The sequence below is a fragment of the Orcinus orca genome, chromosome 4, assembly GCF_937001465.1.
Source record: "Orcinus orca chromosome 4, mOrcOrc1.1, whole genome shotgun sequence".
NCBI lineage: Eukaryota > Metazoa > Chordata > Mammalia > Artiodactyla > Delphinidae > Orcinus > Orcinus orca.
In genome coordinates, this window is record NC_064562.1 from 148,533,547 (window position 1) to 148,553,926 (window position 20,380).

At 38.4% G+C, this 20,380-nt stretch overlaps 1 protein-coding gene across 1 annotated transcript; it reads left to right on the forward strand.

The window, feature by feature from the left end:
• The first annotated feature begins 19,153 nt into the window (after positions 1-19,153).
• Positions 19,154-20,164, forward strand: LOC101282529 (heme-binding protein 2). The gene has a single exon (XM_004265134.4). It carries the CDS (start codon positions 19,193-19,195, stop codon positions 19,805-19,807), a length of 615 nt encoding a protein of 204 aa, XP_004265182.1. The 5' UTR covers positions 19,154-19,192; the 3' UTR covers positions 19,808-20,164.
• Positions 20,165-20,380: the final 216 nt, after the last annotated feature.

The window sequence follows — 20,380 nt, forward strand, 5'->3', positions numbered from 1 at the left end:
TAGGGCTTTGCCTCTTTTGGGGGGAAACCTATTGGTAGACAGTGAAAGATGCATAAGAGACTTGGTGAATCACTGGTATGAACTTCTGTGTGTGCCTTTTGAATTTTGAACCTTATATTCATAATAACTATTCAAAAATAGATTTTAATTTAAATAAAATATGCCTTAGGATCAGAGGATATTTAAAACATTTACACCAGATGTTCTCAGAAATGCTCCAACTCCTCAGGCTTATACACTTGGGCTCTGAGCTGGGCCACCACGTTAGTTAAAACAGTGAGAAAGCCCCATCGGTTGGTTTTCCAATTCTGAAATGGCATTAATGAGGGTCGATGGCTTATCTTTCAGATTTGAAGGACAAGCTTCCAAGAGTGGAGAGGGTTTAATTTTGAGGAAGCTCTTCTTAATACTGTTCCTTCCTTTACTTGGATGATCTTTAGTGAGCCTGGAAAATTCTATCCCAAACACTGATCCTGTAAAGAAGAGTCTAGACATCTGTGAACGCTCTCCTCTACCCTCACGAGAAGTAGCATGCATAAGGATCAAACTCACTCTTCAGGTTTGTCATGAGCCAGGATCCTCAGGTTAGAACTCATTCAAATATTTTCATAGGAAAGTACATGTTATGCAACAAAGTGTCTCTGAGAACACAGAGGGATCAATATCTGGTCCCATATCTCATATGTCATAAGATAAACAAAGTTTCTGGAAGTTCTATTTACAAATGATTTCAAAATATTTTAAAGTGGTATCAGCATTACTGTTATTATTTGTTTCACTTTCCTGCAACAAATTACATTGATTATAATAAAAATTCCAAACTTCATTTTGAGCAATCTCTGTAAAGCTCAATTCTTCCCTTAAAAAAATTCAGATATTAGACTAAAGTAGTGTTTCACAAACTTTTTAGTCATTCATGTAACACCTATATGGTTTTTACCATATCTGAGCACCACCTGTTATTATTTACAAAATTGTATTTTCTTCAAACTGACTCAATATTTTCTTTAAAAATTTTAAAAAAGGAAAATGTATATTTTTACTACAAACAGTAACCAAATTTGGAAAACGAAATTACTTATATATTAAAAAAATTTGTATACCTAATGAAAACAATACATGATTTTGATATAAAAAAATAAGATGATGATTACATCAATGTCCCTCTATCATGGACTTTTATAAGACCTTGCATAGTCTGTGCCTTAATTACCCTTCTACCTTATTCCCTCATTATGCTGCACCTCACTCTCTTTTGCAGGGAGATGTCATTCAATTCTGTGTACTTTTCGTGATTCCTCATCACATGGCCTTTGCATTTATCATGACTTCTACCTGGATATTCTTTCCCCCTTTCTATGTCTAGTTAATGATCATTCTTTACACATTAGTTGGAGCATTACTTTTTAAAAGAAGTCTTCTCTAATCTCTCTGATCATGTCACATTGCCCTATTATAGGTTTTCCTAGTTAGCTTTTGTCAAATTAGTGATTTTTCATTCATTTTTGAGACTCTTTGACGAATTTCTCTTCCGTTAGTGTCTAACTTTCAAGAAGGTAGTGATTAGGAATGGTTATGCATATCATTTTGTCTCCAGCGATTAATATCATGCCCAACTCATGATAAATGCTGAAAATATTTTAAGTAAATGAATGAAAGAATAAACATGTTTTCACCGTATTTTTGAAAACATAAGCAAATTTCTATATATTTTTTTATAATAACCACCCCCTTTACTCCCCTGACTCTGTATTAATCTCCCTCCTAACTGTGTTGATTTGGATTTGGTAACTAACCAAATGACAATTAAATATGGCTTTTGAGATATTGCTATATTTTTCCAGAGAAAGGCTGTGTTTGCTTTCTCAGATGAGAGAAGATTGTCAAGGTGATTTCGTAGTTCAAAATTTTGAGATATTGCTATATTTTTCCAGAGAAAGGCTGTGTTTGCTTTCTCAGATGAGAGAAGATTGTCAAGGTGATTTCGTAGTTCAAAATTTTGAGATATTGCTATATTTTTCCAGAGAAAGGCTGTGTTTGCTTTCTCAGATGAGAGAAGATTGTCAAGGTGATTTCGTAGTTCAAAATTTTGATTTTCAGAATCCGTGAGTCGGCCACATGCTCCCAGGCAGTGCCATTACAATACCGGCGCACCATTGTTTTCAGTTTAGCTCTCTAGTTTGACTTAAAGGTATGTGTAGGTTGTAAATTCAGCGAATAAATCACATGATCATTGAAATAAAACTGAAAGTTCCTGCATGGACCATCTAAACTCATATCATATACTTCCAGAATCATGAATGCCAGACTGAAGGATGGTTTTCAGGGTCATATTACTTGATAGGTACGCAGATTTTTGGTGTACAAGGCATTTTCACATATGTTATATGTTTTGATTGTTTCATAAGTATGAAGAGCTGGGCAGAGCAAGTATCTCTATCCCGTTTAATAACTGTGAAGGGTTGGTGAAATAGCCAAAATCTTATTGATATTTTATGGTAGGTCTCTGGTTCCAAGACTCATACTACCTTTGAGTTAGAAGGGACTGGTGATTAAAGAAAGCCAGGGCACTTTTAAGTTAGTATTGGGAGTACATCCGTAGAGACGAAAAATTGTGTGTAGCAATGGAAGGAGTTGGGTTAGAAAAGAATCAAAGGTACAGGGTACCAAAGATTTCAGTGAATGATGGGGAGGGATTGGAGTATTTGTAGATAGAAACAATAAAGAGAGACAATAATATAACAACTTACAGTATAGTCAAATTAAGTAAGCCTCAAAGAAGATATTTAGTGATTCAAAGAGAATATCAAGATTATCTCCTAGAAGACATATAGATAGCTGAGAGGCACATGAAAAGATGCTCAACATCACTAATTATTAGAGAAATGCAAATCAAAACTACAATGAGGTATCACTTCATGCCGGTCAAAATGGCCATCATCGGAAAAATCTACAAAAATAAATGCTGGAGAGGCTGTGGTGAAAAGCAAACCCGCCTGCACTGTTGGTGGGAATGTAAATTGATGCAACCACTATGGAAAACAGTATGGAGGTTCCCTAAAAAACTAAAAATAGAATTACCATATGACCCAGCAATCCCACTACTGGGCGTATACCCTGTGGGAAAACCATAATTCAAAAAGAGACATGTACCACAATGTTCATTGCAGCACTGTTTACAGTAGCCAGGACATGGAACCAACCTAAATATCCATCGACAGAGGAATGGATAAAGAAGATGTGGCACACAGATACAATGGAATATCACTCAGCCATAAAAAGAAACGAAACTGAGTTATTTGTGGTGAGGTGGATGGACCTGGAGTCTGTCATACAGAGTGAAGTAAGTCAGAAAGAGAAAAACAAATACTGTGCACTAACGCGTATATAAATGGAATCTAAAAAAAAAAAGGTACTCATGAACCTAGTTGCAGGGCAGGAATAAAGAGGTAGACATAAAGAATGGACTTGAGGGACTTGGGGTGGGAGGGGGAAGCTGGGACGAAGTGAGAGAGTGGCATGGACATATATACACTACCGAATGTAAAATAGTTAGCTAGTAGGAAGCAGCAGCATAGCACAGGGAGATCAGCTCGGTGCTTTGCGATGACCTAGCGGGGTGTGATAGGGAGGGTGGGAGGGAGGCTCAAGAGGGAGGGGATATGGGGACAGGTGTATGCATATGGCTGATTCACTTTGTTGTACAACAGAGACTAACGCAGTATTGTGAAGCAATTATACTCCAATAAAGATCTATTTTAAAAAAAGAAAAAAAATTATCTCCTAATCAGATGTACATGAGTCACAGGAAAATTAGGGTTCTAGACTCCAGGAATCTGTAAGAGAATCAACAACTTTAAGGGAGATGCCGGCGATAGTTATGCCCAGGAAGTTCGGGGACCATCCTGGGAAATATATGAGGCTATTTCCCTGTCACATGGGAGGGGAATACAATGAAGAGAGTGGAAGATGGGAAGGACGTGAGAAGCAGCAGAGCACGTGGAGCAGGATGGCCACAACATAAAATGATGAAATGGGGCAAGAACTGTCTGGGAGACGTGCGCTGTGAGGACGCTTAGTAGGAGTCTGTGGCTTTGGCGGAATATCGTCTTCAAATCTGTGAAGAAAAGCCCAGAAATACAGAGATAACACATAAAGAAATACATAGTTGGAAAGAAGACCTTTTGTGTCACAGTGGTCGTGAAAGTGACAGGAAAGTAACAAATGGGTGAGAATTTCTGTACTGTTTTCTTTGCATTTTCACATCTGCTGAGATTCTGAAAGAAAATCTACAAAACCGAATTATCTTGTACTCACATTTTGAATTCAAGGAATGAAAAGGTTGCCAAATGTTACATTTCCATGAATTGTTATTATGTTGTTCCATAAATGACATTAGAAGATAGGAAAAAAATAATGGAATTCCAAAAAACGTGCTTTCCTATACTACTGCCTAAAAGAGAAAATGGCAGAAGGGGAAAAAAAAAAAAAAGAAGTTTCTGGATGAAGACACAAATAATTCAGAAAGCTTAGTAAATCAGGATTGCTCAGATTAGACGGTTCTTACTTTTTTTTTTTTTTTAAATTTTATTTTATTTATTTATTTTTGGCTGCATTGGGTCTTCATTGCTGCGCGAGACTTTCTCTACTTGCAGCGCATGGGCTTCTCATCAGTGGCTTCTCTTGTTGCGGAGCAAGGGCTCTAGGCACGCAGGCTTCAGAAGTTGTGGCTTTCGGGCTCTGGAGCACAGGCTCAGTAGTTGTGGCTCACGGGCTTAACTGTTCCGCGGCATGTGGGATCTTCCCAGACCAGGGCTCGAACCCGTGTCCCCTGCATTGGCAGGCGGATTCTTAACCACTGCGCCACCAGGGAAGCCCGGTTCTTACTTCTTTTCCTTTGCTTACTTCTTCATGGAACGCATGGAGTGTGGATGGTTTGAAATAACTGGGGATTCGATTTGATTTCTGTCAATACATGTGCCTCACTCTGTGCAAGGCTTGGACTAGACTTTTGGAGACACAAAATGAACAAGGCTTCGTAGACATTCACTATAGCAAGGGGAATGAGATGTACATAAGAGAGTAACACAAAACACAGTATTGAATCAGACCGTTGCTGGGAAATGCAGCTGTAGGAGCACAGAGGTTTAATTCTTAGGAATGTCACAGACTAATGGATGAGACCATAGATAAACTGGAGCCCGAGCATTGTGGAGAATTCATACAGGTGAAGATGAAGCAAAAGAAAATCACCAAGAGCCCAAGAATATTACAAGGGAGGGCAAGTTCCAGGGTAGGTGCCTTTTGTAGGGGATAAAACTGGCAATGCGGGCCAAAAAGAAAATATGGAAGGTCTTAAACACTTCTGAAGGCCCTGTTAAAAGGCATTTGTATTATATTGGTTAAAAACTCCTTGCCATTGCTGATGCAATGAAAGCTTTTGCTTCTCATGCACATATGCACTTCAGGTAATATTTTACACACCGTTTCAGGGTTTCACAGAGGGCCTTTGGCCATAAATAAGTTCTGATGATAGGCAGTGGGAATCAAATGAAAATATGAAAGGAAGATGAGAACGTTTAAACAATTTCTTTGTTCTATGTGGATTTCATCATTACCCAGCTAGAACTTTGGATACAACATAGTCTTAAAATTCTGATGATAATTCCTAAATGTGGAAGGCTCAAAACCTTTCTCTGAAGAAGGCTACACAACTCCAAGGGTAGATGCTTTCAAGAAGTAAACATCACCTATGTGAGCATCTATAGCTGATTGTGTGTATGTAGATATAGCCCTCTGAGACGTGCACTACTTAAAATGAAAGGAATACATCTATTTTGAAAGCTGAGGAAAATGACTGGGTTTTGTTCCTCCCATGTTATTTGCATGGAGGGTTTTTATCACACAGACATTTCTTGAATTAGAAAACAGCTTTCACATATTTTACCCTTTGAAAATGACAATATCTAATTTCTTTGCTTTCATGAGCCAGCCCTGCATTGCCAAATATCTCAGAAGGGGAATAGTAAACTCTTTTTCACAGACCCTCCATAATAGATGAGATATGAAATGAATTTCATGGCAGTTGAGCACGCTGGAGGTTATTAGTTTGCCATAATATATAACATTATTCTAACATCATATCATTATCATTATTTTCTTGTGCAAACAACCGAAAACATTTGAAAATTTTATCCATTTTATCATTTGTGGATCTTAATAAAGAATATGTGTCCTTTTCTTAAAACCATTAAGCTATGAAAGATATTTTTAAGTTATATACACATGCCCTGAATATTTAACATATCGACTTAAAGGATATTGGGAAAATAATTAACCAATATTTTGTTAAAACAAGATACAATTTCCTTAGGGCAATGTGTATTCAATTAAGACACTAAATTCTTGTCATATTATAAAAATGTTTAATAATATACACTGTGGTAGTAAAGGTTAAAAACTGTGTAGCCTTAAAGTCAAAATATAATAATTAGTGATTATTTGCTAAGCATTATGCTTATGGTACCACTAAAACATTTTTTAATATTAGTGTGTCCACATGTATTTTCTCTCACCACAGTTCTATGAGAGAACTGCATATGTATGTGCAGTCTTTCAAAGGTTCGACTTTGAATTTCTCTTAAGTATTTTTAAGCAAGCTTCAGAATCAGTTTTAGAAGTTGGAAATTTAGGATCTTGTCTTTTATTGACGATTTTCTCACCAAAGACTCTAGAAACCAGTATTAAAATGTTAATGAAACACAACTCTATATTTAAAACTAATAAAACTACATACTTAAAAGAGTGAAAGTTATGTAAATTAAACCAATAAATCTGACTTAAAAATACAGTGCGTAAGAAAAGAGATAATATAAAACTTTTAATGTATTTCATTTAAAAAAATAGAAATATTATTTACAATTGTCAGTATAACCATGAACTAAAAACACCTTTGTCAGTCAAAAAGCATCTCTCCTAGAGAGTATCACAATTAGAATAAAACTTGAAATTCTCCACTGATCAATAGTATTTTTCTTTTTTTTAATGTTAACTTAGCATTAATTTTACTGTAAAGAAAAAAAACCCAGCACATTAAAAATTAAACAAATACCTCCTCTTAGGTTTCTGCTAGGAGATGTCAAAGATTTTTCTTGATGTCTGTACTACATTTTCTTGTTTTTATCATTTAAAAGATTTATGGTTATTTGTCTATTTAGCTAGCAGATGGGAAGTTATTTTGTGATGTTCTATATTCATCACAGAGTCACTGCTCATTCCTGTTTTCCTTCTATTTCAGAGAAAACCAAAAGAAAAATAACATTCATTATAATGGCACTAGTTTCATTACTGTGCTGTTGTCAGAACCCTTTACACTAATTCTAGATACGAGTCTGAGTACTGGGTAGCCACTAAACTAAAACGCACAGCCTGTTGTACTGCATCCAGTAGGCTCTGTGTGAGTCTATGCTCTCCCTCCAACTGGCTGCACAGCTCCTACACTTGCTGACACCGTCTTCCCTCTCAGAATTCAATTCTCTGCCTTTTCTGCTAATCTCTTATTGCTTCTGTTGCTAACCCCTTTTCTTGTCTTCAGTTGTAGATAAGACTTTCTTTTCCCATTATGGTAAAATTAAGGCCAAAGAGCCAATCCTCTGTAATGGGCCCAAGGAGTATTACTTCATTCAAAAGGAAGATAATGAATTCTCTCCTCTTTGCCAACTGTGTCATGAAAAGGAGGTGCCTGATCTGGTGTGAGATGTTCACGGACTTCCCATGTTCTTCTCCAAAGGCAGAGAGGGTAAGAGAGAGCTAATTATCAGCACTCGAATCACTAAATATTCAATTCCCCCAACTCAGCTAGGAATAACCTGAGATCGCTCCCCAACTCAAGAACAGACAAGAGAGCCTGACCCTCTCCATCCCAGGTGATTCTTGGCTTACTCCCAGGATCGAATTCTCCCACAGCATTTTTCTCCACAGTGCAAAGCATAACCTATCCCACCTGTGATTGAGAAAGGTCCCATCCCTTTCCAAAAAGCATCTCTTTGTTACTTAGCAAATTCATGTCCTCTATTCAGAGGAAGAAGAACCCCTCACAGGGCACGTAAGGAAAGCCTCCAGAGGAGAGGCCTGTGTTAGAGTTTGCCATTGTTCTTTTTTACCTGCTCCATCATTCTTCTTATGGGCCCTGTATTTCAAATAAGTTGAGACCACATTACCTTAGGTCCTGGAGGTAACTTTTATATAAATCCCAGAATAAGCATCATTTAATGGTATTATTTTTGTTCCATGTGTTAGAAAAGATTTCTGTTTGCATTGTTGATAAATATGTTGTTAAATCTCAACAGATTCTGTTTAGCTATTCTTAAAATAATGTACTCAGTAGCTATAGTTTGGATTCATCCTTATGAGGAGCTATGTTTGGGGTATGTGGTCTTACAATGGAATGAATTGAAATTCTCTTCTTTTTCATTGGCTGATCACCCACTTCCATGTAAAGATAACACGTGTGGAAATATATTAGACCTTCTGCTAGTAACTTTACACATATAATTTGTGCCTTACCAAACCTTTATGAAGCAAGTACTATTATTAATTATTATTATTTTTGCGGTACGCAGGCCTCCCACTGTTGTGTCTTCTCCCATTGCGGAGCACAGGCTCAGGACGCGCAGGCTCAGCGGCCATGGCTCACGGGTGCAGCCGCTCCGCGGCATGTGGGATCTTCCCGGACCGGGGCACGAACCCGCGTCCCCTGCATCGGCAGGCGGACCCTCAACCACTGCGCCACCAGGGAAGCCCGGAAGTACTATTATTAATGCCCATTTTAATGTTCAAGAGAATGAGGTAGGATTCTTATTAAGTAATTTACTCAAAGGCAAGCAGATAGTAAAAGGTGGTACTTGGATTTGAATCCAGAAATTCTGGCTCCAGAGCTCATGCTCTTAACCATGCCTCAGTTCAAATTGAGATGTCCATTTTAAATGAGACTCTTCCTCCTTTCTGTCAGACACCCGAATAGATTCTTATGAGTCACAGATTTAATGGAGTCAATCAACTCTTGCTGCCCACCTATGGTCCTCTTACTAGCCCACGATGTTTGAAATAGATGGATCACACCAAAAGATGTCCTGCCAAAATGTAAAGGTATAGAATTTTCAATTACTGGATGGCTAAAAAAAAAACCCAACCCCCCCCCACACACACACAAAAAAACTGACAAAGAGCCGCTGCAGGATGGAAACAAGATTCTGACTTATTAAATTTTTCAAATTCCTCATCAGAAGCATGTACATCAATAAGATTTAATGTATGCCTTCTGAATTTTTATCCTTCATTCCTGAAAGAGAACTCATTGATCTTTCATTTACTTGTCATCACATACTACAAAAATTATACATAATAACTGTGAGCTTGCAAAATATCTAGGTTTTAAAACGCATTTCCTTCCTCCATATTGCAACTTCTAAAAAGCAATATTGTATTTCCAAGGGTAAGTTACATCAAAAAGCAGTTATTTATAGAGGCCATCCCTCATGCCATTCTTATAGATTACAGTTTCCAGAGAAAGCAAAAAAACTCTTATCTATTGTGGCTTAGGAAATTACTTTCTGTATATTCCTGGATCTTTTTTTTTTAATTGAAGTATAGTTAATTTACAATGTGTTAGTTCCAGGTGTACAGTGAAGTGATTCAGTTATCATATATATATATATATATTCATTTTCAGATTCTTTTCCATTATAGGTTATTACAAGATACTGAGTATAGTTCCCTGCGCTATACAGTAGGTCCTTCCCAAATCCTTTTATCTCACCCCCTTGAGTATACTTATAATTTTGTTGCTGTTTTATATACCACCTCTTCCATAATTAATAGAATATGTACCTCTTAATTATCTTAACCCTGGAGTTCTTTTTTTTTTTTTCGGTACGTGGGCCTCTCACTGTTGTGGCCTCTCCCGTTGCGGAGCACAGGCTCCGGACGCGCAGGCTCAGCGGCCATGGCTCACGGGCCCAGCCGCTCCGCGGCATGTGGGATCTTCCCGGACCGGGGCACGAACCCGCGTCCTCTGTATCGGCAGGCGGACTCTCAACCATTGCGCCACCAGGGAAGCCCAACCCTGGAGTTCTTAACCTCAGCACTAGTGACATATTGAGCAGGATAGTTCTTTGTTATAGGGAGCTGTCCTGAGTATTGTAGGATGTTTAGCAGTATCCCTGGCCTCTACTCACTAGATGCCAATGGCAACCCTTCCCCTCCTCACCCTCACTGTGACAACTAAATATGTCTTTACATATTGCCAAATGTCTCCTAGGAGACCCCTCTGAGCCCCTATCCCTGGTTGTGAACTTCTGTCTTAAAGCATGGAAAAACTTTCTAAGTTTCCTAAATGGATACGGGGTCATCTATATAGTTCTCAGCTTTAAAAGAGAATTTAACATGTCAAGATACACAGTCAATGAGAGGTTATCTGTTGTAGTCTTTGGATTCAGACTCTGCCTCTAGGACTCAGTAATTATGCGAACTCTCTCACCACAGTCCCTTAATCTGTAGAGGTGACATAATGACCTTGTGCTGGTTGTTTTCTTTGGGTCCTCCAGATTGTCTCTGTCCTTGTCTAACCTGCCTGGGAGGCTGGTCTCCAAGGACTGATCCCATTCTGATATTCTATGATCTTAAAAAACAGTTTGCCTAAGATGATAAAGCTTGTGTATGGAAGATGTGGATTTCATAAAATCCACTGGTCTGAAATCAAACCAGTGCTCATAACACCAATGCAATACTAACTTCCTATTTTAACAATTCTATTAATTAGGAGAGTTTTATATCCTTTATTTAATGTTTACTGCACCTCCAGAACTGTACTGAGTCCTGCCTATGCTTTCTATTATTTAATTTTCAAAAATGTGTGCAAAGAGGGCTTCCCTGGTGGTGCAGTGGTTGAGAGTCCGCCTGCCGATGCAGGGGACACGGGTTCGTGCCCCGGTCCGGGAAGATCCCACATGCCACGGAGCAGCTGCGCCCGTGAGCCATGGCCGCTGAGCCTGCGCGTCCGGAGCCTGTGCTCCGCAACGGGAGAGGCCACAACAGTGAGAGGCCCGCGTACGGCAAAAAAAAAAAAAAAAAAATGTGTACAAAGATTATCATCCTTCTCTAACAGATGAAGAAACTGAAGCCACAAGGCTCTTTTGAAGGGTATCCTACTCCTTGACTATTCTTCCCTCAATCTCTGCTTGATTTGTTTCCTCCCAACAGTGGGATCTCATCATAGATATTACCTCATCTGAGAGGCCTTTTGTGGTTGCCATGTTATCTAAAGCCAGTTTCCGCTACTCCTTCTTTATTTCCTGTATAGCACTTATCTATGATGTCTAACTATTTTATCTATGTATTTGTTTACTTGGCATTTGCCTGCCTCTCCGCTAGGATTTAAAAGAAGATCTGTCTTTGTCAGTTTTGCCTCTCCAACGCTTAGCCTGCCAACAGAAACAAATGTATGCCTGAGTGTTGAATGAATGAATAAGGAGGCGCAAATCTAAGCAGTGGTAGAGTTAGGAACTGAAATCAGCCATTTCTGAATTCAGAGCAAAACTTAAACCACTACGGCTATTTCTTTCTGTAAGCCAGAAGAATCTCTAATCCTGAGAATACAAGGGCAGTGGAGGAATACAATCTTCTCCTTCCTCTTAGCATGTAAGTTTCATCCCTGATCTTTCTCTTGTTATGGACCACCCCCTCTCCCGGCATCCCCCAACCACTGGTCAGTTTTATTTTCCAAAATACATAGTTAAGCCCATCACTTATTATTATATCCATTGCTACCTTATTCCATGTACTGTTTTTATTTCCCATGCTGCAACACAGTGTTCTCATTGGTCTTCTTGCTTCACCCTTTCTCTCTTGATATATTCTCCACAGAACAGTTAGTAGTAATTAAAAAATACATATCATAACACTGTATTATTTAAAATGTTCCAACTATTTTCCTTTAAAATGAGAATAAATACACACTCATTAGGTTGGCCAACAGGACCCTAGCACTTGACATCACCCCCTACTGCTCTCCCCCTCACTCACTGCTTCTCTATGTACTGGCCTTCTTTAAGTGTTTTGAACAAGACAGCTCATTACATTTTTGTGTTATCCCTGCTCATGGTGTGGTAAGCTGCCTCATCATTCAAGATTCTGTTTAAAGAAGCTTTCCCTGGGCTTTCCTGGTGGCGCAGTGGTTGAGCGTCCACCTGCCGATGCAGGGGACACAGGTTCGTGCCCCGGTCCAGGAAGATCCCACATGCCGCGGAGCGGCTGGGCCCGTGAGCCATGGCCGCTGAGCCTGCGCGTCCGGAGCCTGTGCTGCGCAATGGGAGAGGCCACAACAGTGAGAGGCCCGCATACCGCAAAAAAAAAAAAAAAAAGAAGCTTTCCCTAACTATCCTTCCCTTAATAGCCCATTAGCTGTTGTTGTTTTTTTCTTTGTAGCATTTATTTCTACTTGAAATTATTTATGTGTGTGTTTAATGTGTACCACTCCACACTAGAGGTTTAAGAATCTTTATCTAGGGCATAACCATACTTATATTTCCTAGAACAATGCCTGGCACAAAATACACACTCAATAAAAAGTCAGCGAGTAAACGAATACCTACCAAATGATACTCATTCTGGACCTTCAGAGGATTTTGAGAATAATGGCTCAGTATCATGTTCCCTTTTCTTCTTATACAACAAGGTTTCTAAGAAAAATTCAAACTAAATCTAATATGCTTGAAATAAGGCAGAAGTTTTCAACTGCAAGTTTTGTATATTCAACTCCAAGGACTTTAGACTAAAGTGTAATTTCTTAGTTCTTATATCTGAGAAAGCCAAGGAATGATGCTCAAGCTAGAATCTGAGGTTTAAACACTATTGGCTTCCTTTTCTCCACCCCGCCACCCCACCTCTCTCTCTCTCTCTCTCTTTATGTTCTCTGTTGGCTTCATTTTCAGACAGTATCTCTATAATTGGTATCAATATGATCACTAGCCAATCCAAGCTCATAGTTACTGATCTCAGGGTAAGTAAAGGAGCTCTCTCTCTCTCTCTCACAGGGTACATATAAGTCTTCTCAAATTATTTTTTTGCCCCACCTCAGGATATAAACCCACCTCGGTAGTAGGCGATGTAGGTATATCCTTCTGTTCTAATCCTAGGAGAACCACATGGAGTGGAAGAAGAGGCATGACTCCCCAAAATTAAAGCTCAGAAAAGAAGAAAGAGCACTTAATGGCCATGATGTGACGTAGTGTCCTTTCAGTGACTTACTGAGGGAAATGTGCCAGCCATTCTAAGACATTCAGAATAAGCAGATCTGGGTTTACACATCCTAGAAAGGTAGATCCAGGTCAATCTGACCTACCTTTTGAGCCTGGACGGTGACAAAACTGGTTCAGCCTCTAGGAAATCTGTTCAACTTGGGTTGAACTTAGCCATGAGACAAGGAAGTATATCAACTAGTTATGCTCCATTACTTACTCAGTGATACTAAATGAGAGATGAAAGAACAATGCATTCGGTTCTTCATCAAACCATTGCAGCCATTGCTATTTTTAATTTATATAGGCTGTGGTGTTTATGTGTATATTGCCTCTGATGTTTGCATAAAAGAAACAAATATCCCTAATACTAAACATACGTTTCTTCATTTTAAATATATCAGTCGTGGGCTTCCCTGGTGGCGCAGTGGTTGAGAGTCCGCCTGCCGATGCAGCGGACGCGGGTTCATGCTCCGGTCCGGTAGGATCCCACGTGCCGCGGAGCGTGAGCCATGGTCGCTGCTGGGCCTGCGCGTCCGGAGCCTGTGCTCCGCGACGGTAGAGGCCACAGCAGTGAGAGGCCCGCGTACCGAAAATCAATCAATCAATCAATCAATCAATCAGTTGCCGTGTATGTATTCTGGATTGTAGAAGAAGTCAATTCTTAGTTTGCCAACATTAGCTGAAACAATTTTTTTAAGAATTCTGGTAATTTAGCAGTGAGAACAACTGGAATAATCATAATTCATACCCATGGAAGTTTCCATAGAAACCAAAGGATTATAGTTAAAATAAACCATAAGTTTCAAAAATACTTAGCTAAAAAATCTATTCTTCTAAACTGCTTATCTGAATTATTCCTCAAGCATTAATAGTACAGGAGCAACAAATGAAAAACAATAGTTTCCTGAAAGAAAGAATTTTGGGGAGACTTCTGGAAAATTTGAAAAACTTAATTTAATGGGAAGAAAAATCTTGCTAAGCAGCCAAAGAAATAGAATAGAATGAGATAATTTGTGATCACTGATCAAGTTTACATAAACCTTGTTTCTTTACAACAACAAGAGGAAAAAAGCTTACCTTGGCTAGCAGGTCTAATTATGAGATGTATTAAAAGTTTTAACAGTGACTAACATGATAGTTTTAACTAAGAGAGTTTCTCCTGATGTTGTGCTGTCTTACTACTTTTTCCTTCTGCTGTATCTTAAAATACGAAATTGAAAAAATATTGTAATAAAAATATGATTTGATCCGTAATAAATTAATATAAAAATGTCAGTGAATTCATACTACCAAAAAACTTACTGTTCTACATAATTCTCTAAAGTTTTTTCTAAGTTTTCAAAAGTCAGATCAATGAGAGTAAGCAGGATGTTCTCTAATAATCTCTGTCTAGTTAGGAGATATGAAATAAACAAGCCAGAAAACCTCTGATAAAGAAGGTTATTTACTCTTTGCCATTTGCAAATGTCTCTGAATCTCCCTTAGGCTGGTATGTTTAATAATTTAAATAGTTCTAGGTAAGCAGGAACGATTGAGTACGATATAATGAACAAAAATGTATTTGCCAAACCCAGTGGTCCCTTCTTAGTTTTTAACTTAGAATTTTCTACCACCTTAAATTAAACTCTACTAACAATCCTTTCTTTTCGACCCTTCTCTTCTCTCCTCTCTCCCTTTCTTCCTCCCTCCCTCTCTCTCTCCCTCCCTCCTACCTCTCTCTCTTTCTTTATTTTTTTTTTTCTTTATTAACCCTTCACTTTTTCCTTTGCTGTCTTCTCTTTAGGCTTCTTCCTTCAAAGTACAAATATTCCTCCGGTTTAGGTTCTATCTTTGACTTTTAAAATTTTATTTACCTACCTATCATCTAGCTAGCTAGCTAGCTAGCTAGCTATTAATCAATTATCTGTTTTCTTCCCTGGGAATTCCTTTTGCCATTTAATCAGTTTGCAAGCAGCTTTGAAATTCTCATTTCTAGATCAAACTCCAGATGGCTTTCGGTACAGTTTACATCACTTATCCCGAACAGATAGTCCAAGGTGAACAGAGCTAAGCTGAGAATCCTCCTTAAAATCTTTCATCCTCTCAGTTCCCTCTCTCCACTAATGACCCCCCCCCCATTCTTATAGTCTCAGGTGTAAAACCTCAGTCATATTTAATTTCTTACTCTCTCAAACCAACCACAGCAAGTCAGTATTTAAATAATATTGTTATAAATTCCAGAGTATCTTTCCCTTCCTTCCTTCCCTTATCGTTCCTTTCGAACACTACCCTAGTTATCATCGGCCCCTGACAGGCTATAGGCTCACTCATAGTTTTATGCCTTGGGGCACCTTGTATAGTGCCCTGTACAAATTAGGCGTGACATATAGTTGTTGAGTAAATGGCACACAGAGGCTGTATAGTTTGTCATTTGTGGTCTTTGTTTTCCAAAGAAACATGAACTAACATTCGGAGCGTCCCTTCAAATAAATGACAAATTAATGACAAATAAATAAATGATTAGGTAATAAATGATTAGGTAAATAAATGTTAAATTTAACATACTACAAAGAATGATTCTTTATAATGTATTTTCTACCACCAAAAAATTTTGGCTTTATATTAACGATCGTATAGGTGAGAAAAACCTGATTTTCAGATTGATATAACAAAATAGTAGCAACTCATGAAAAGTAATAAATTCAATTAAAAAATTGGGCAAGGGAAAGGATACTAACATTCACTGAGTACTCAGTGTCACAGGTACTGTGATAGATACCATATATAGGCAGTTCAATTTAAACCTTACAATAGGCTGGTGGAAAGGTATCATTTTTATGGCATTTTACACATGGGAAAACGTTCATATGTTTATTTCTCCATGATCACACATCAAGTAAATGTCTCCCCTGAAACTCAAATCTAACGTTTTACTTTTTAAATCACATTTACAGGGAGACACCTAATAATATGTAACAGGCCACTGTCTTACCGTGCCATGCAGATAAAATTTTAGAGAAAAAAAAAAGTGTTGTATTACATTTGGGAATTTTTAAATAAGTAATAAAAGTTTTGGTTAGGCTAGTGCACTTTCAGATCTCTAAAAGCATCCATCATATTTTACCTGGCCTCCAGGCATTTATACAAACTGTTGTCTCTGCCTAGTACAATAAAAGCATACTATAAAAATAAGTGGATGACATTGGAATCATTCACACATTCATTAATTTTAACAATCAAAAATTGAGTGCACACTGTGTATGGTGGTTCTGTCATTCCTGGAAATTACAGTCCAATGGAGGAGAAATGTTTTCATCAGATGGATATTCCACTCATTAGCTGTGTGACCATAAATAATCTGTTTATATCTCTGAGCCTTAATTTTCTTACCTATAATCAGGATTTAAGTGTTCTTACTGTGTGAGACTGTTGAGAAGAATAAATGTGGAAACCTTGTACTTAGCACAGTTACACAACAGTTATGTTAGATTTGAGTTTCAGTCATGTTTTTGGTTCTTTCTTGTGTTATCTTTTCACTTTCCTGATTCTTACTCATTGCTTAGCAATCTGATTTTCCATCATTTTCTCCCAGAAAGCTTCCCAGAAATCCCAGCACAAAATGCATTTCCATATATATTCTCATATCTATCTATACATATCGTTATCACATTAAAGTCACATTATTTTGTAATAACCTACATATACTTTTCACCCCAAATTAGACCACCGTAAGGTTCCTCAAGGTAGGGTAAGCTTTGTGTTGTTGACCGGTGTATTCCTGGTACCTACCACATTCCTAAACACAGTGGACTTCTAATAAGTGTTTCAGAATGAATGTGCTTGAGTTCAGAGGAGTAACAGAGAGTTAGGAGTGGTGAATTTCATGACATTTGTTGCATTATTTCAATATGCATTGGGTCTACAATGAATATTACAGGAAGTCCATTATCAACCGAACAGCCATCTGAATGCTGTAAGTCTCTGCGCTCCCTTTCAATTTAACAGTGCTCCATAGTGCGAGTGGAAAAACAGGCTGCATGTGCTGTATTTCTGGGATTTGATAGGAAAGGTCCATATATTAGAGGGAATATTGGACTCAGGAAAATTCCCAACCAACACATACAAACTTATTACCTAGTTTGATCTTGCTTAGGAAAATACAGTATCTGTAAATAAAATCTGAAAATATAGCACTTATTGTCTCATTAATTACATATAAGGATTGAATAACCCTGATACATGGACAGAACTTGTGGACTCAGGTAACATTACATACAATTTTGGCATGAGTCACATTATTTCATTATGCTGGCTGTAAAGATTAAAAACTTGGAACTCCCTGGTGGTCCAGTGGGTAAGACTACGCACTCCCAATGCAGGGTGCCCAGGTTCGATTCCTGGTCAGGGAACTAGATCCCACATGCTTCAATTAAGAGTTTGCGTGCCGCAAGTAAAGATCCTGCACGTGGCAACAAAGATCGTGCGTGCTGCAACTAAGACCCGATGCAGCCAAATAAATAAATAAATATTTTTTTAATGATTAAAAACTTAAAGCTCCTGAATTTATTTTCATTTCCTTTAAGTAAGGGATTAATTTCACCTTAGAAATGACTTTCAAAGCATCTTTATTCCAGCAGTGGCTCTTTATCATAAATGGGGAGAACTTCATCCTTCATTGATGGATGTGGACTGCTCTGCTGATGTGACAGATTTACTTTTTTGTAAGGTTTTCCTTTAAGAAATTTAGTTGCTGGTCCCCTTTTAACAATTAGGCACAGAAGGTAAGAGGGGAAACTATCACTTATAACCCTCTTCCCAATATAGCAGTCTAGAAAGTGTGTTCCTAATTCAGAGGAAATATAAACAAAACAATACAAGGAAGAATGAAAAAAATATCAGCAACAAAACCAACAAAAGAAAGAGGTTGGAAAAGGTTTCCAACCTTTTAAAACGTGTAAAGCTTTAATACAGTGTATTTGACATATCTCAGTGGAGTGTGCACCAGAGGAGAAAAAAAGCATGTCATTGCTCTGAAACTGTCTTTTCTAATTCAGTGCATCCATGTATGTTATAAATCTGTTTCCCAATCTTGCTCTTTCACTGAAAGATGCGGACACAAGGGAACAAGCTTCACTGCTATCTATCAGCTCAGATAAGGAAAAGTTCCTTTCAGCCTGACACTGACAGCTTAATGAAATGGAGGCTGAGATGCATGCAAATGAGAGAAAGACTGGTAAAATAATGACCATACACGGTACTTAAAATGGACAAGAGGTAGGATGACTTGTAGCTATGCTTTTATTCCCTTAGGCAAGGGCAGTGAGACCAAGGTAAAAAGACTGCTTTCTACGGATGGTTTATGGAAACTACTTTCGCAACTTTATATACACAACTTAACTACGACCTAGTTAAGTAATTGAAGACGCAACGTTTTTTTAAAAGAAAAAAAGCTATTTTTTTTTCATTTTGGTAAATGAAGATGATGCTAGAATCTCAGGTCCTGTCATGTAAACTTGCATTTTATATTGTAATTCCATACCCTTTCTTGCAGTTGAATTTTTCAAATATAAGGAGAGATTTACATAGAATGACCTGAAAATTGACCCAGTCCTTTACTCAAAACATAGCAAATATTTGTTAGCATTCATTTCCCCATTAGTTTTTATTTTCACATGCCTCCACCCTTCCTTGGCTGGAAAATAGGGGGAAAACACTGGGAAGAATTTCTTACCACACACACCAGATTATTAACCATAAGCAAGAAGTGCTCAAAATATCACGAGAAAATCAGAATTGTGAGAGAATTACAGCATTAATTTTGGTCAAAGACGTGATGGTTGTGGTGAAAATGCTTTGAATAAGAATATAAAATTTGGCAGCTCACCGGCCTCTTTCTCGGAGTGTCGGCGCCGCCCATGGCCGAGGTGCTGGAGCCCGATCCCGGGGCAGCCGAGGGCTCGGAGGCCCTCGCAGAGACGCCGGGCTGGGAAGCCCCGGAGGACACGAGTCCCCAGCCTGGAAGTTATGAGATCCGACACTACGGACCTGCGAAGTGGGTCAGCACTTCGGTTGAGTCTATGGACTGGGATTCGGCCATGCAGACTGGCTTCACAAGGCTGAACGGCTACATTCAAGGCAAAAACGAGAAAGAGATGAAAATAAAGATGACAGCTCCAGTGACAAGCTACGTGGAGCCCGGTTCAGGTCCTTTTAGCGAGTCTACCATTACCATTTCCCTGTATATCCCCTCTGAACAGCAATCTGATCCCCCCAGGCCTTCAGAGTCAGATGTCTTCATTGAAGACAGAGCTGAAATGACGGTGTTTGTACGGTCTTTCGATGGATTCTCTAGTGCCCAAAGGAATCAAGAACAACTCTTGACATTAGCAAGCATTTTGAGGGAAGAAGGAAAAGTTTTCGATGAAAAGGTTTACTACACCGCAGCCTACAACAGTCCTTTCGAATTGCTTGATAGAAAAAATGAGGTGTGGTTGATTCAGAAAAAAGAACCCTCCAAAGAAAAGGAATGAGCAAATGAGAGGAAGGTACATTGCCGGGGCAAAACCTCTGTTTAACATAGACGTCAACATTACCCATAAGCAAAACGTGTCTAGTAGCTCTACCTGAGAGTACTATGAATTGAGCTTATTTCCACTGTGCCTTTTTAATGCTTGAAGCTTTAGATACACAGGGGACAGTATTCTATAAACATGTAAGTCGATCTTTATTTCTATGAGGCTCCAGGGAAACGTCATGTTACTTCCCCCTTCTTCACTGTATCACAATCATGTTGCCTTATTTCTACTTGGATTTGTGTCAGTTGGATGTTACCTCCTCCAGATATTATCAATAAAAATGTTAAAGTTTAAAAAAAAAAGAATATAAAATTTAGTCCATACCCATCCATATTGAGCTCAACCACTGATCCTTGAAAGAATTACCTATCGGCAACTTCAATTGTGATTTGTACCCTTTTCCATTGAATATTTGAGAAGTGTGTCTCTATGTTTGTTTTCAGTTACCAGTATCTTTGAGAACATACAAATCACCTTGTAAAACTATCTTAGACAAAGGTAACATAAAGATATTGCTGTTTCTATGAT